Source organism: Xyrauchen texanus, chromosome 19 (assembly GCF_025860055.1).
Source record: "Xyrauchen texanus isolate HMW12.3.18 chromosome 19, RBS_HiC_50CHRs, whole genome shotgun sequence".
Classification (NCBI taxonomy): Eukaryota; Metazoa; Chordata; class Actinopteri; order Cypriniformes; family Catostomidae; genus Xyrauchen; species Xyrauchen texanus.
In genome coordinates, this window is record NC_068294.1 from 4,925,412 (window position 1) to 4,943,480 (window position 18,069).

The window sequence follows — 18,069 nt, forward strand, 5'->3', positions numbered from 1 at the left end:
TGGCCTAAGTATGACAGAGGCTGGTCGGAGAGTGCAGCCTAATCTAGGCTGGTCCACGGTGTCGTCAATAGTCCAGACATTCAGGAGAGAAAACAGGTGTGTAATCAAATAGTGTACTGCAATATTCCTTCACACTGGTGTTGCAGTAAACTTGGCCAATGCATGTCTCAGACTTTATGTAGAATACATTGACTTTACTGTGCTGTATTTTCTGTCTAGTTTTGAGTGTCTTCCCCATGGTGGTGGCAGAAGAACAGTTCAACATGAACTTGAAATCAGATTGTAATGAAGCAACTCTACCAGGTACCTTTTGAGAGGAATGGTGAGAGACTGAAGGAGCTGAGGTACCAGTATGTACAGGTAAGAATGCATCATTGTACACTACGCAGTGCTGTAATCTCCTTGTCTTTCAGAATTGACAAGTACAACCTGTATATGAATATGTTACACAATGTGGGATATGTGTAACTGTATGATTTACAATATCTACTGTAAATTATTTCCTAAATTACTTTACTATCTTTTATAGAGAGTGATAGAGCTGGAGGATGATGAATCCCCACACATTTTTGTGTATGTTGATGAGGGAGGATTCAAACTGAACAAAGTCAGGAGATGTGGCTGTAATATTTTTGTTCACGGAGCCACTGTTGATGTGCCAGGCCAGCATGGAGGGAACATTACATTGTGTAATGCCATATGTGGGAATGGTGTACTCAGCCACATTCCCATCATTGGGCCCTATAACACACAGTGTCTCAATTTCCTGGAAACTCTTTAAAGGGATCTCATTCCTGAGAATGATAGGGGGTTGGTAAGATATGACTTGCCAACGTATGTTATAGCTTGGGACAACATAAGTTTCCCCACGTTTTTTGATGGAGTTTCTCTCACCATACTCCCCATTCCTAAATACCATTGAGGAGTTATTTTCTGCATGGAGATGGAAGGTCTATGATCACCATCCTCATGACCAGGTGTCCTCACTGAGTGCAATGGACGCTGGTTGTGAGGATATCACTGCAGATTGTTGTATGGGGTGGCTGTGTCATGCCAAAAGATTTTTCCCATGTTGCATTGCAAGGGAGGATATCAGGTGTGATGTAGATGAAATGTCGTGGCCAGACAGAGAGAACCATGAGGTTGATGAACTTGCAGCATATTGTAATTCCTGGTTTTTACTGTTGTATATATTTTTTTCTGTACAAGCTTTTTTTTTTTTTTACATATTTCGGTTGGCTGTAAAGTGTGTACATACAATGATGAGAAATGTTTGAATAAATGTTTTGTTGAAAGTACAGTGTGCCATGACTTTTTTCATCAATAATATTCAGCTGCCAACATATACAATGTTTGCAATTAGACAGTATTACATAGTGGGTAACTATCTCACTTTCAGAGTCATTTGACAAGATTATATTTACATTTACATTTATGCATTTGGCAGATGCTTTTATCCAAAGCGACTTACAGTGCCCTTATTACAGGTACAATCCCCCTGGAGCAACCTGGAGTGCCTTGCTCAAGGACACAATGGTGGTGGCTGTGGGGATTGAACCTACAACCTTCTGCTTACCAGTTCAGTGCTTTAGCCCACTACGCCACCACTGAAATTTGCATTTTGACTGTCTTGGTCTAAGCAATGTTTAAGGAACCTTTTGATACTCGTGATAGCATTTGGCAACTCTGTAACCTGTAAATCCATTTCTATAGCCAATTACACTTTGACATCAACACCACAGATATCTATATTGAAAATGCTATACCAGAAGTTCAAAGACAACATTTTCAAGATGCCAAGTTTCTCTGGTGGATAATGTGAATAGCGTGACCCAATAGCAATTGAGTATGGGCTGTGAAGGAGCATATCACTGGATTGACCCACTGAAAGAATATGCCTCTTCACTGAACCAGTTGGTCATTTGAGTTTCAACGAAACAATTCATGAACAAGGGAGGATCAGCGTCTGTTGACTGACTGACAGAGAGGAAGGAAGTTGTTCATTTGGGACTAGTACTTTTTGTTGTTTTCGCACCTGAGGAACTATAGTTGGTATATAGGGGAAATATTGCTTGCCTGTTACTACGTGGTTAGCATGCATTAAGACGTTAATAAAGTCAATGAATAAGTAGTTCAATACAGTAATTTATGTTGAGTCTTAGAAGCCTATTGTGCTGATAAATAGGTTTATAGTGTATTTTCAACATGTTTAGCATGTGCTTCATGGAAGGCTGACCACATCATCTCATCTCTCACTACGGCTGTGGCATGGAGCATGCAGTGTAAACTGTAACCTGAAGACACAGGCTGTATCTGAAAACTGGAAAATGCTGCCTTTGGAGGCTGTATAAGGTGGTGGGTTGAAATAAGGTGCTTTTTGTTACATTCATGGAAAAACCCTGTTGTTTAAACCATTAACTGATTAGGCGGCTTCCTATGTTTACTGATGCAAACAGTTTGTGTAAAACAGCCCTAAAAAAAGTGTAACTCCGATCATGGCGTCCTCCATCGGTGTTGTTGAATTTGTTGTTGTTGCTATTGAATCATGCATGCAGAAATGTCAGAAGAAAGATTGGTGAAGATGAAGATGGGCATCACTAGATGACATCTCTATGGGGTTACTTTTGTGAATGCAAATGCAAGAGGGGAAATGTCTCCATGGGTGTCCTGTTCCTTGTAAGAGTTCTCATCAAGAGAGTTACTAAGGGAAAGAGAGTTACTAAGGGAAAAGTACCAGGACTGTAAGTGGAAATGGGGTTATTGTTGTCTTTTTTGTATAGCTTTCATGTATAGCATGCACAGCAGTTCACAAACTGATAGCCATGCTTTGTTGTCATTTGTGGGGAAAACACTTATAATTTTTAATTACTCTGCTGAATTATTTTAGTATAGTATACATCTTCATCATGCCAAAGAGAATGCATACAGAAGTGGGGATAAAATATTGTACAAGCAGATCAGAAACACACTGACTAAGAAGCTACTCTGAAAACCTGAAAAAAAACTGATTTCAGCCAATGATCCTGCATCTGTGTGGATTTTTTTTTTATTGTGTACGTGAGCACACTTGGCAATGAAGCTCATTCTGATCTATAGAAGTTGTGGAATTATTGATTTGTTCTCTATCAGTTTTGTTAATAAACGGAGAACAAAAAAGGTATAATTTGGACAGATGAAACGTGTTGCCAGTAAATAGACAGTTATGATTATATATGGTTTGTCTGTGTCTATGGTTCTTCAAGAGGTTTCAGTCATTTTTAGAACAATATTATTGTTTATTATAATGATAATATTCTGAATGAATATTAGATGGCTTATCTTGAAGGATGTAAACAGTTTAAAAGAAAAACACTATGAAATACATCAAATGTGAACATTGAAATCCTAGAATCGCTCATGGCGTGATGGTCATTTTAGCATACTGTATTTAGCTGTACAGTACACTGATCAGCCACAACATTAAAACCACCTGCCTGATATTGTGTAGGTCCACCTCGTGCCACCAAAACTGTGCCAGCCAGCACCTCAGAATAGCATTCTGAGATTTTATTCTTCTCACCACTATTGTAGAGAGCAGTTATCTGAGTTACTGTAGACTTTGTCAGTTTAAACCAGTCTGGCCATTCTCTGTTGACCTCTCTCATCAACAAGATATTTCCGTCCACAGAACTGCCGCTCACTGGATGATTTTTGTTTTGTTTTTGGCACCATATGGAGTAAATTCTAGATACTGTTGTGTGTGAAAATCCCAGGGGATCATCAATTACAGAAATACTCAAATCAGCCCGTCTGGCACCAACAATCATGACACAATCCAAGTCACTGAGATCACATTTTTCCCCATTCTGATGGCTAATGTGAACATTAACTAGCTCCTGACCCGTATCTGCATGTTTTTATGCACTGCACTGCTGCCACACTATTGGTTGATTAAATAATCGCATGGATGATTGTTGGTTAGAGATTTCATTCTAAAGAAGTTCCTCTTTATTTCCCCCAAGGAATGTAATGTGTAAATACAGTATGGTAACTAATATTTGTTTTTCCTCATGAGTTGTTTTCCCTACCTTGTAAACTGTATCTACTGTATACCATGAACATTTCTGAATGATTTGTTTCTTTTTAAAAAGATACACACTATCCTGTATATTTCCCTCTAAATCTCAGCCATGCCAATTCTAATCTCAGATCAAACCTATATTCTTCTCAATGTGACCTTATCCCTCCATTAATCTGTCAAATTTAATAAATTAACAGCTTTTATGCATCAATTAGTTTGGAGGCCAACAGCTCGTCATAAAATCCCCTCACAAAACATGACATCAGATTCTTAAGTCCTCTCAACCATTCTATTCACATCTCAACTGATTTCAATACATTATAGGCAATTCCACGTCTGATATTTAAATGATATTGGGATGACTGTACACTCTTAAAAATAACATTTCCAATCAGAACCTAAAAGGATTTAAACAAGTTCCACAAAAAAGAAAAGACAACCAACATGTACTGGGGTTTTGAACAACCAAGAAACCAATTGGATGATCTGAAGAACATGTAGTGTAATATCAAGAACATTTAGCCTCTCAGAAGAACCATATAATAACCTAAATTATGTCTGGTTCCTCACACAAAGCTATTGCATGACTTCAGAAGACTTGGAATATAGCACACAATTATGGTGCTTTAAAAAAAAAAAAACTATGGTCAACATTCTGTCATATGGAAAAGCACCTTTATCATAAAGATTAACCAATTTTTTTGTAATAATTTATTTTGCGTGTGTACCAACTTAAAATAACAGCATACAGGTTTTCAATAGGGTGATTAAATGATGACATAATTTTGGGTAAATGGTTCCTATAAATTATAGTCCAAATTTGCATTTGAAATTTGCCAAATTCGTGATCTGGTTGTAAACTCACCGAACACGGTCCGAGCCGGAACAGACTCTCGGTTCAGCCAAAAGGACACCTGGGACAGGATGACGGTCATAATGCACGGCAGGTACGTCTGAATAACAAAATAACCAATCTTCCTCTTCAGATGGAAGTGAGCCGTCATCACTGTGTACTCACCTGTGGACAAATAGAGAATTATATGAAACACCATCCAAAATTTTCACTCACCTCTTGCAAGTAGAAATTGGCTTTGTTGACTTAACAATACCAACTCTCTCAGCAATTACAACATTTGGAATTTGGAATAATGTACAGATTTTGCTCTTTTGGAAAGAAATTGGTACTTTTATTCACCAAAGTGGCATTCAACTGATCACAATGTATAGTCAAAACATTAATAATGTGTATGTATATATATATATATATATATATATATATACACAGAGTGCATCCGGAAAGTATTCACAGAGCTTCACTTTTTCCACATTTTGTTATGTTACAGCCTTATTCCAAAATTTATTAAATTCATTATTTTCCTCAAAATTCTACAAACAATACCCCATAATGACATCGTGAAAGAAGTTTGTTTGAAATCTTTACAAATTAATAAAAAATAAAAAACGAAGAAATTCACATGTACATAAGTATTCACAGCCTTTGCTCTATACTTTGTTGAAGCACCTTTGGCACCAGTTACAGCCTCAAGTCTTTTTGTGTATGATGCTAAATGCTTGGCACACCTATTTCCAAGCCATGATGAAGTAATTATGAGTATGCCATGTTCAAATGTTTTGTTGTTAGAGAGAAAACATGGAGGAAGGCAGGCTCATTCTTGCACATTTCTTGGGGAACCCTTATTTTGACATTGTAATATATGTTAGCTTCCTGAAGATAATGGAATTAGTCAAATTCATGTTAATTTCTCAGTGTGAACATTTTACAATATGCATCAAATGGTTACTGATATATGCAAATATTTATGACCGAAATGGCAAGCAATAACAACATAGATACATTTAGAAAAATGTATCAAATCTATTATTCACAACAGAAACCAATGTCTCCTCCTCGATGTTCTCTCAGTGGAAACTCACTCATAACACATTATAAAAGGTAACTTGTTGCGATCTCCTGGCGTAAATTTGTAATGTCACAGGGATAAATCAAAATCTCCACCTCTAGCACACTGTACTGCTCTCATTACTTTGGTTTGGATGGAACGCCACCAACACAAGCAGAGTGATTCAAACAGTGAAGCATCCCAGTGCTGTTATGACTTCTACTGTATATCTGCACTCAAGGAACACCTCTCATCTGTTGTGGAAAATTTATATTTTACTTTCTTTAAGGCATTATGTGGATTTTCTTTCGATTCAATTTTTCTCCTCTAAGTATTTTCTTTTTCACCTGGCAGGCACAAAGACACACACACACACAGTAAAACAGACGGTCAAGGGAAAAAAAAGCCTTTTGAACACCTCAATATGAGTACGGGACAGACAGAGTGATTATTTAGCCATAAATAAAGCCTTTTGTTGAGTTTCAGGGGTGTGAAACTCAGTGAAGCTCAACAAAGGACCACTGTCTTCAGGACAAGATAGCATTTATATGGCCTTTTTATGACCTCACAGATGTAAAGATCGTAAACCCAGAGGGCTTAGAAGAGCCATTGGTATTTCTAAAAATCTAGCTAGATCGGGTTTTAGTGGGATCAGTGGAAAATTACGGAAGAGGGGACTTTGAGGACGGGGGTATAAATAGGCCATGTGTTTTCTGTGCGAGTTGGGTTTTTTTGTTCCTACTGCGAGGTAGCTGTTGCAGTATTTTTGTGAACAAACCTCTTTTAAAAGAATAAACTATCTTTTAAAATATAATTTGGACCTTGATGTCTCTTATTCTTGATGCATATTTGTTTAATGATTGTTTTTGCCACAACAATTGGTGTCAGAAGTGGGATCTCACAGCAGTTTCTTCTGGTCCTGAAGACAGCAGATTTGACGACTGATCATCCCAGAAGCACCAGGCTTCCGGTCTTACCTCGAAAATTTAGAAAGAAGAGCCAAACTGCTTTCAGCGCCAGGAGTGACTCGACTGAGATCAGAAAGAACCCGGTGGCAGTAAAAGCATCTCGGTAAGAGACAGTAAAATTATTTTATTTTGGGTGGTGTAATTTGATATGACTGTGAGTGAACTATAGTGGCTGGAACTATCTCTTTGGTACGGGCAGAGAAGGTTTTTCGAGGGGTGCATTGTAACCTGAGGAAGTCGGTCAATTTTATGCCGAAAAAACTAGCTCGTAAAAAGGTGGACGGAAGAGACACACAGAGCATATTTGCTACCCTTGCCGATTTGAGGTGACAAAATCGGATCTGTTGAAGACGTTTGACAGATTATTAGACGCGCGTCGAAGGGAAAATCCAGGAGAGATAGATATCAGCCAATATGGGGTCATCTAACAGTAGGCCTAAACTAGATAATTTTTACACACCAGTTTTCGGTCAAATGAAAAAGAATTACGGAGATAAATGTATGCTGGATATAGAAAAGCTGATCAAATATCATGGTTTTCCTGAAGGAGGAACACTGAGCAAAATAAGACTGAATGTTGTAAAAAAGTCAGTAAACAAAAGCAGTGAAAAGCAGCAGAGTTGCTGCGGTTGTTTTCGTCATGTGTGTAAAGAATGTGAGCAGACTATAGATTGTTGGATTGAGGAAGCCGACAGAAGAGAACAAAAGCAAATGATGAATGAATTGTGCAAAGGAATGAATGAGGATGTGTGTATAAAAAAACGGCTCCACCAGAGCATCATGCTACTAATAAACTGTGTGTTTGTGTTTTCCAAAAAGTAACCGAGATTGTCTCGGCGCTGCCGGCATATAAACATCACTACCCCGTGGCGGAGCTGAAAGCCCTGAAACTGGACCACGATCTCGACTGCTCTCCGATCCGAAGACCAGCACAAGTAGCAGCATGAGATGCACAAGCGCAAGAATTCCCACGAGCACCTTCACCGCCAGTACAACAGGTGACGGCAAAATCCTCAGTGCTCGCTGCCATGGGCAACGAAGAAGAAAGGGAGAAGGACAGAGGGAATCAACCAAGTACGTGGGAAAGCCTTCTGCTAAGTTATTTTCTAAAAGAACTGAGACCAGAACTTTCAAGAGGATCGAAGGCAAGTTACATAGAGTGGAAGAACGGGCGCTTAACTTCAGCCCTGATGCACGCTATACACGCCGAAGATCAACTGCAGGAAAGGAAAGACCGAAAACCACTCACAATGGCAGTTGTGCAACGTGAAACAAACAAGCCTGAAATTCAACAAAAGGCGAGAGGAAGGAAATGGCGGTGCTATGTGTGCGCTACAAACAACCATACGCTCAGAGACTGTACCGTATGCAGAGTGTGCAAGAGAGACGGGCATTGGAGCAGTGCGTGCCCGGATCTGAAGTCGGTTTGAAACGAGAGGAACGGAGAGGTTCTGGTTCGGGGCGATCAGTGGCTGACCACAAGACAGGGAAGTGACCATTTATTACTAACATGCAAACACAACACACACACAAACACATACACTGATTTACTCTCTGCTATCTGCAATGAAGAATCTGCTTGCAAATCTTTGTGTGTTTTGAGCAATGTTGTGAATGATGAAATTTTGAGCAGTGTTTCCAATGAATGTTTGAAAATGTACAAAAGCTCAGGGTTTTCTCAAATCGTCCCCTTGGAATTATAAGGTTCTATCTGACATTTTTGTCAAAATTGAGTTATTCACATATTCTTATTCTGTGACAACTTATTTACATTATGTGATGTTTTTTTTTAAGTTGTGTACATTCTGGGACTTTTTATTGAAAAAACAAAAAGGTTCTATCTACAAAGTCGAACTCTAACTTGGCTCTATAAGGGTCTATCTGCGTTAGCCAATCAGCACTTCGAATGCACAGAAGAGGACCAATCAGGATCAACTTTATATGTCGTGTCGCCGGCTTTTTCCTTGAATACAGAAAAGATCGCAGAAACAAAATATCTGAGAGGATAATGGCACGCAACGCAACATTTTTAAGAAACCTCAAGATCGACAACTTTATTGAAGATCTTCTCAAGGACAGCAGCCCGAATTCCAGGCAAGTTCAGTCTTTTTTCTTTTTTTTTGGGGGGGTCTTGCTGAGGAGATTGTTTTCATAGTTAGACACCACACTAGCCAGCAGCGCTAGCTTCATAGTTCCTGATATTAAGAGTCAAGCACTAAGATAAAAAAAAAATACAGACAAAACAATTGAACCTATCCTACTCAAAATAGTGTGATTACAGTAAGTTATGATCGTTATGTCAAGTCATCCTCATTTATATAACCTTAGCGCTTTTAACAATGTTATGTGAAAATGTGTATACAAAAATGTGAAAGATCGTTAAAGCCGTTAACTTACCTCAGTATTCAAATTATTTCAGAATGATTGTAGCCTGTAGCTACTCAATGGTATACCATACTAAAAAAAATATATATTTTTTTGTCTATTTTTGTAATGAACCTGACATATCCAGGAGGGGAAAAAGTAATGCTAAAAACAATAGCAGGAGACCGAGAAAGAAAGCACCAGGCAAAGAAAATATGAAAAAAGCATCATCAGAGAATGGGAGAGAAACTGAGGCAGAAGAGGGAAGGAGCAATGTTGTAAAGGAGCAATGTAAAATCAGACTTTTAGAGACCGAGGGAGAAACAAGCAGTACAGTAATGCCAAGACAGAGAACAACAGAGAGAGGAAAGGTAAGAGTCAGTCAGTCATTCAGAATTGGTTAGTTTTAAGCTACAGGGGTAGTGAGCTAATAATAAGAAACTTTTCTGAATTTATTGCATGCCTATTTTTTTACATTGTGTATTTAAATATTATGTTTAAATATGTATTTTTTCAAATGTACTTTTTTCTCCAGCCAGGTGACAAGGTAGATGCAGCAGGGCCTAGGGTCTTACCAGACGAGCCAGTGGAGCCAGTGGAGCAAGTGAACGAGCCAGTGACCGAGCCAGTGGAGCAAGTGACCGAGCCAGTGGAGCAAGCGACCGAGCCAGTGACTGCACCTACCAGTTTACAAGAGCTGGGGGCTACTCAGAAAAGAAGAAACAGGAGACGTGTTTCAAATCCTTCAATATGGAAAGCAAGTACCCGCAAGAAACTTTATCAGGAGGGCAAGGAACATGTCAACTCTGCAAATAAAAAGGCTTCTGCCAAACAAGTGAAAACTTTGAAGAACTGTAGTACGTCATGTAAATACAAATGTGCAAAGAAAGTAACCCCAGCTGAAAGGGAGAACTGCTTTACACAGTTCTACCTGTTGAGTCAAAACAGGAAATATGACTTTATAGCCATGACTTCAGACTGCACAGAAAAAGAAAGACAAACCTGTGATGAACCACACAGAAAGCGTACCTACTCATTTAAGTACTATCTAAACGTAGTGGGTGAAAAGGTGAGAGTCTGTAAGCAGTTTTATCTGGGCACACTTGCCATCAGCCAGAAACCTGTGTATAATACACACATGAAGAAAAATCAGACGACTAGCATGCCAAAATCAGATGCAAGGGGAAAGCATGCAAAAAATGCATTTCTGAAAATCAGAAAGAGCAGGTAAAGGCACACATCAGTTCATTTCCTGTTGTTGAGTCACATTACTGTCGTGCCAGCACAGAAAGACAGTACCTTGAACCGGTACTCAATGTTTCAAGGATGTATGATCTCTACAGACTTAAATGTAATGAGAATGGAAATACACCTGTGAAAGAATATTATTACCGATTCATATTCAATACAGAGTTCAACCTTAGCTTTCACACCCGTAAAAAGGATCGGTGTGATCAGTGTGAAGCATATGAGACTGCCGTAAAGCAAAACATGGTAGGCCAAAGTGATGAATACCATCAAACAAAGCATATAACTAACAAGACGGCAATGCGCCAAGAGCGCCAACAAGACAGAGAGGATAAAGATACTCTAACAGTCTGTTTTGACCTACAGAATGTTATTTCATGTCCACGTGCCGAAATTAGCTCTTTTTTCTACAAGCGGAAACTTAACTTGTATAATCTTACTGCTCACTGTTCGCAGACTAAAAAAGGCTACTGTGCTTTGTGGACAGAGGCAATGTCAGGTAGGGGAGGAAATGATGTTGCAAGTGCACTAATGAAAATATTAGAACGTGTTGTACGTGATCATCCACATGCCACTGAGATGATTACATGGAGTGATAGTTGTGTGCCTCAGAACAGAAATTCCATAATAGCCTTTGCTATGGCAGATTTCCTGACAAGGCATCCTCAAATTAAAAAGATAACAATGAAATACTCTACTCCAGGCCACTCCGCAGTGCAGGAGGTAGACAATATGCACAGCCATATTGAAAAGGCAATGGCAGTGTCTGAATTCTATTCACCACTGTCTTTCTTGCGCATTTTACTGAAGGTGAACAGGAACAACCCATATGAAATCATACAGATGAAGAGAATAGATTTCTGACTTTCAGGCATGTTCAAAGCTGTTTCAGTACAAACAGGTTCCATTTTTTGAAGTGTCACAGCTTGTGTTTGATCAGTGTCCATATACTCTTCAGTACACAAAATCACACGCAGAGCCAAGAGTTAAAGTAGACATAAGAGGACCAAGCAAACACACGAGAAGCCTGGCACCTACATCCATTTTACCCAAACCAAGGGTACTCCCCAAACAGAGCATCATCTCAGAGGCGAAGATGAGTGACATTAAGTCCATGTTTAAATTCATGCCACTAGCAGATAGAGAGTATTATAAGTCTGTGTTTTAAAAAATGAGTCATAGGGAGTATTATTGTTCTGTGTTTTAAAAAATGAGTCACAGGGTGTATTATAGTTCTGTGTTTTAAAAAATGAGTCACAGTGTGTATTATAGTTCTGTGTTTTAAAAAATGAGTCACAGGGTGTATTATATTTCTGTGTTTTAAAAAATGAGTCACAGTGAGTATTATTGTTCTGTGTTTTAAAAAATGAGTCACAGGGTGTATTATAGTTCTGTGTTTTAAAAAATGAGTCACAGTGAGTATTATTGTTCTGTGTTTTAATAAATGAGTCACAGTGAGTATTATTGTTCTGTGTTTTAAAAAATGAGTCACAGTGAGTATTATTGTTCTGTGTTTTAAAAAATGAGTCACAGGGTGTATTATAGTTCTGTGTTTTAAAAAATGAGTCACAGTGAGTATTATTGTTCTGTGTTTTAATAAATGAGTCACAGTGAGTATTATTGTTCTGTGTTTTAAAAAATGAGTCACAGGGTGTATTTTAGTTCTGTGTTTTAAAAAATGAGTCACAGGGTGTATTATAGTTCTGTGTTTTAAAAAATGAGTCACAGGGTGTATTATAGTTCTGTGTTTTAAAAAATGAGTCACAGGGTGTATTATAGTTCTGTGTTTTAAAAAATGAGTCACAGTGAGTATTATTGTTCTGTGTTTTAATAAATGAGTCACAGTGAGTATTATTGTTCTGTGTTTTAATAAATGAGTCACAGTGAGTATTATTGTTCTGTGTTTTAAAAAATGAGTCACAGTGAGTATTATTGTTCTGTGTTTTAATAAATGAGTCACAGTGAGTATTATTGTTCTGTGTTTTAATAAATGAGTCACAGTGAGTATTATTGTTCTGTGTTTTAATAAATGAGTCACAGTGAGTATTATTGTTCTGTGTTTTAAAAAATGAGTCACAGTGAGTATTATTGTTCTGTGTTTTAAAAATGAGTCATAGGGAGTATTATATTTCTGTGTTTTAAAAAATGAGTCATAGGGAGTATTATAGTTCTGTGTTTTAAAAAATGAGTCACAGTGAGTATTATTGTTCTGTGTTTTAATAAATGAGTCACAGTGAGTATTATTGTTCTGTGTTTTAAAAAATGAGTCACAGTGAGTATTATTGTTCTGTGTTTTAATAAATGAGTCACAGTGAGTATTATTGTTCTGTGTTTTAAAAAATGAGTCACAGGGTGTATTATAGTTCTGTGTTTTAAAAAATGAGTCACAGTGAGTATTATTGTTCTGTGTTTTATAAAATGAGTCACAGTGAGTATTATTGTTCTGTGTTTTAAAAAATGAGTCACAGTGAGTATTATTGTTCTGTGTTTTAATAAATGAGTCACAGTGAGTATTATTGTTCTGTGTTTTAAAAAATGAGTCACAGTGAGTATTATTGTTCTGTGTTTTAAAAAATGAGTCACAGTGAGTATTATTGTTCTGTGTTTTAATAAATGAGTCACAGTGAGTACTATTGTTCTGTGTTTTAAAAAATGAGTCACAGTGAGTATTATTGTTCTGTGTTTTATAAAATGAGTCACAGTGAGTATTATTGTTCTGTGTTTTAAAAAATGAGTCACAGTGAGTATTATTGTTCTGTGTTTTAATAAATGAGTCACAGTGAGTATTATTGTTCTGTGTTTAAAAAAATGAGTCACAGTGAGTATTATTGTTCTGTGTTTTAATAAATGAGTCACAGTGAGTATTATTGTTCTGTGTTTTAAAAAATGAGTCACAGTGAGTATTATTGTTCTGTGTTTTATAAAATGAGTCACAGTGAGTATTATTGTTCTGTGTTTTAAAAAATGAGTCACAGTGAGTATTATTGTTCTGTGTTTTAATAAATGAGTCACAGTGAGTATTATTGTTCTGTGTTTTAAAAAATGAGTCACAGTGAGTATTATTGTTCTGTGTTTTAATAAATGAGTCACAGTGAGTATTATTGTTCTGTGTTTTAAAAAATGAGTCACAGGGTGTATTATAGTTCTGTGTTTTAAAAAATGAGTCACAGTGAGTATTATTGTTCTGTGTTTTAAAAAATGAGTCACAGTGAGTATTATTGTTCTGTGTTTTAATAAATGAGTCACAGTGAGTATTATTGTTCTGTGTTTTAATAAATGAGTCACAGTGAGTATTATTGTTCTGTGTTTTAAAAAATGAGTCACAGGGTGTAGTATAGTTCTGTGTTTTAAAAAATGAGTCACAGTGAGTATTATTGTTCTGTGTTTTAATAAATGAGTCACAGTGAGTATTATTGTTCTGTGTTTTAAAAAATGAGTCACAGGGTGTATTATAGTTCTGTGTTTTAAAAAATGAGTCACAGTGAGTATTATTGTTCTGTGTTTTATAAAATGAGTCACAGTGAGTATTATTGTTCTGTGTTTTAAAAAATTAGTCACAGTGAGTATTATTGTTCTGTGTTTTAATAAATGAGTCACAGTGAGTATTATAGTTCTGTGTTTTAAAAAATGAGTCACAGTGAGTATTATTGTTCTGTGTTTTAATAAATGAGTCACAGTGAGTATTATTGTTCTGTGTTTTAAAAAATGAGTCACAGTGAGTATTATTGTTCTGTGTTTTAATAAAATGAGTCACAGTGAGTATTATTGTTCTGTGTTTTAATAAATGAGTCACAGTGAGTATTATTGTTCTGTGTTTTAATAAATGAGTCACAGTGAGTATTATTGTTCTGTGTTTTAAAAAATGAGTCACAGTGAGTATTATTGTTCTGTGTTTTAATAAATGAGTCACAGTGAGTATTATTGTTCTGTGTTTTAATAAATGAGTCACAGTGAGTATTATTGTTCTGTGTTTTAAAAAATGAGTTTGTGATTTTTTTGATATAGTCAGTGTATAATTTTTCAATGATTATTAAATTTAATGAATTAATTTGCTGAAGCATGTCTGTTTTCTTGCAGTTTTTAAAGTCTTAAAATGTCTTAATTTTTACAATATTAAGCCTTAAAGGTCAAATAGTCAACAATTGAATTCATGGGGTCTTAATTACAACAATAAACGTTACCATGTTATTTCAGCCATACTGATGTCTAGAGAGAAAGCCATTTTACCTGGCCCACTTTAGGTGGAATAAAGTCCTGCTCAGATGTATTACAGTAGCTGCTTTCTGTCTAAACAAAAGAGAAATTAAAGTAACAATTTCTGCAATAATGTGTTTAATTACCCACCAAATTGGTACCAAAAATTAACATCTGCTCTGGGCAAAATATTTAGACCTACCTTGCTTAATTTGAAATGTCCTAAATGCATGAAAGTGCTAAAAATATGAAATAAATGTCATTATAAAGGATAACATTTTACTTTCTAACACATATTGAAACATTGTTACAACATTAATTTTATATTTATTGTTCAAATAATGTTTTGGCAGATAGAACCTTATAATTCTAAGCGAAAAGTGTTTTTTTAGAATTAGAATGTTCTATCTGCATTTGACCCTTTCCAAAAATCCCCATTTACAAATTTGAGAGGATTTTGATATTGTATATTTAGAATACATATAGGGTCCCTGTTATTTTCATGTTTGAAAGAAACTTGTTCCCCATTTAAATTTTCCTATATGTAATGCAAAAACTTTAAAGCTCAATATCTCAAAACTTCTCAGAACGCAGATAGAACCTTATAATTCCAAGGGGACGAAATGCCAAAATACCCAATGATAGTCGAGGGAGTAATAATTAACTTTCTGGTCGATTCAGGAGCTTCAGTTAGCACTTTACGACCATGTGACTTGCCATGTGTGCCGAAAATGACAGGAAAAGTGTATGAAAGCACTTCGGCTTCGGGCCATATGATCTCTGAACAAATCACTGAGCCCTTAGAGTGTAAGACGGAGGGGCAAATTGTCCCGCGCCTCTAATGGCCGGAGATTTATACATGTTATAAATTATATATGTTAATTATATATTATATATGTTCTAAATTTGAACCACAGTGGGCTTACGAATGGCAGATAAAAGATGTTGATTGGGCAGAGATGATTTTGAAATTGGCTAAAGATCGAAAAACACCAGTCAACACAGAGTTTATGACTCCTGATAGAATGCATTGTACGTCACATGTCGTAAACGAGCGTGATTCACACTATGAAGAAACCTGGTTTAGTGGAGTGAAGAATGAAAGTGTGAAATTTGACAAGATTGTCTGGACAGAAAATGTGTGTGCGTTGTATGCGTGTTTGAATGAAAAACAATTGCAGTGTTATTTAATAGCAGGACACAGTGTCCCTCATTTATCTGTGTCCAAGAGCACAAATAAGCAGTGGGCAGAATTGGGGCTTTTTGTGAATGACTGTCTGCAGGCTACAGACTGGGTTAAAATTGATACAGACATAGCACAGAGCAAAAGTGTTGGAGCATTTAAATCAAACTGTGATTTTAATGTGCAGGTTTTGAGAACTGTAACCGCTATTGTGAACAATGGTGTGACAAAACAGGGGGTGGGGGATATTTCTGTGTCAGAAATTGATATTTCTCTGGCAGAAATACCTTATGGGCAAAACACGATGTGTTTCAAGTACGATGTGAAGTACAAGATGCAACGTATTTCACTGTGGTGGATTTAGCTAATGCTTTCTTTAGCGTCCCAGTGGATAAAAAAAAAGCCAGTTTTTGGTTTTGCGTTTGATTTCAATAATAGAGGCTATACATTTACGAGATTGTGTCAGGGATACTGTGAATCCCCAACTATTTATAACGAGGCCCTTCGGAGAAGTATTGAGCCTCTGACTTTGACGGCTGGAATGGCTTTATTACAATATGTTGATGATTTATTAATTTGTGCCAAAGATAAAACTACCTGCATTTCTGACACTGTGACTCTCCTGAAGCATTTGGAACAGGAGGGGCACAGAGTCAGTCTTTCAAAGCTGCAGTTTGTGAAACAGGAAGTGACATTCCTGGGGCATGTTATCAAACCTAATAGCAAAGCACTGTCTGAGAAACGGGTGCGGGCCATAAAAGAGGTGCCAAAACCAGTTACAAAGAAACAAATGCTGTCATTTTTGGGGATGTGCACACAGGAGGATGGCGAGGAACATCATTGTTGTCTGTCAGCGCTCGAACAAGTGTGCACACCACGTCCAGACCTTTTAGACGTACCGTTGGATAACTGTGACAATGTCCTGTTTGTTGATGGGTCTGCGTCAAAAGATCAAGGACAGAATAAAGGACAGAATAAAGTTGGTTATGCAGTAACGACTGAATTTGAAACTCTGATGTCTGGCAAATTACCATCACATTATTCTGCGCAGGCAGCTGAACTGGTCGCACTGACTGAAGCATGTAAACTGATGACGGATAAATGTGTGACGATTTACACAGACTCGCGTTATGCTTTTGGAGTCACGCATGACTTTGGTGCTTTGTGGAAGCACAGAAAGTTTTTGAAATCAGATGGGCGTCCGATACTAAACGCGTCTCTAGTATCGGACCTCCTCGAGGCCATTCTGTTGCCAGACAAAATTGCGATTTGTAAGTGCGCAGCGCATACTAACGATAAAGGTTTCATTTCAACAGGAAACGGCAGAGCTGATATGGCTGCAAAAGCAGCGGCAGCGGATCAGATACTAGTAAAATCAGATACTAGTAAAAACGCCACTTGTGCACAAGTTGACATTAACTTCTACATTTCTCCTTGTTTACAGAGCATGCAGTCTTTTTCCACAGGAGCTGAGAAAAACACCTGGAAGGCGTCAGGCTGCAGCCTTGTAGATGGAGTGTGGACATCAGTTGATGGAACGCCCTGTTTTCCCAAACATTTCTTTCAACATTATGCTAAATTGACACATGGTTTAGATCATGTGTCAAAAGGGGGAAAGATTGCACAAATGAAAGAGTTGTGGTTTACCAAGGGCTTCACAATATTCGCTGAGAATTTTTTGCAAAAGATGTGTTATTTGTAATACACACAATGTGGCACAAGGCGTTAAAACACAGCTGGTATCCCAGCCAGCCCTAGAAGGGCCGTTCGAGTACAAACTGGCAAAGTGTTGTGAGGAAACCGGACTCTCATGGGTAAAAGCACTCCCAAATGTGTTAATGTACATGAGAAAGAGAGTAAAAACAAATTTGAGCCCATTCGAAATTCTCTTTGGTAAACCACCATTCATGGGAATAGAGGGGGGAAAACGCAGGCTTCCATCAACGGATGTGTGTGAAAATGAGATGTTGAATTACTGCAAAGAAATGTCGTGTCTGTTATCCAACATGTCTGTGCAGGTCAAAGCTGGCCAGGGAAAAGTTGCTGAGACGTTCCTGCATAAGATCAGGCCGGGGGATTACGTGGTAATTCGTGACCTGAGAAGGAAGAACTGGAGGGCAAAACGTTAGTGAGGACTGTACCAAGTCTTGC

The 18,069-nt window shown here is 37.4% G+C and overlaps 1 protein-coding gene across 1 annotated transcript in view; it reads right to left on the bottom strand.

The window, feature by feature from the left end:
- Positions 1-18,069, bottom strand: part of LOC127659536 (gamma-aminobutyric acid receptor subunit alpha-2-like) — a 162,827-nt gene that overhangs the window by 39,959 nt on the left and 104,799 nt on the right. Inside the window, exon 8 of the mRNA XM_052149401.1 lies at positions 4,926-5,078. Within this exon, the coding sequence (XP_052005361.1) occupies positions 4,926-5,078 (153 nt within the window). The remainder of the gene's footprint in view (positions 1-4,925; positions 5,079-18,069) is intronic.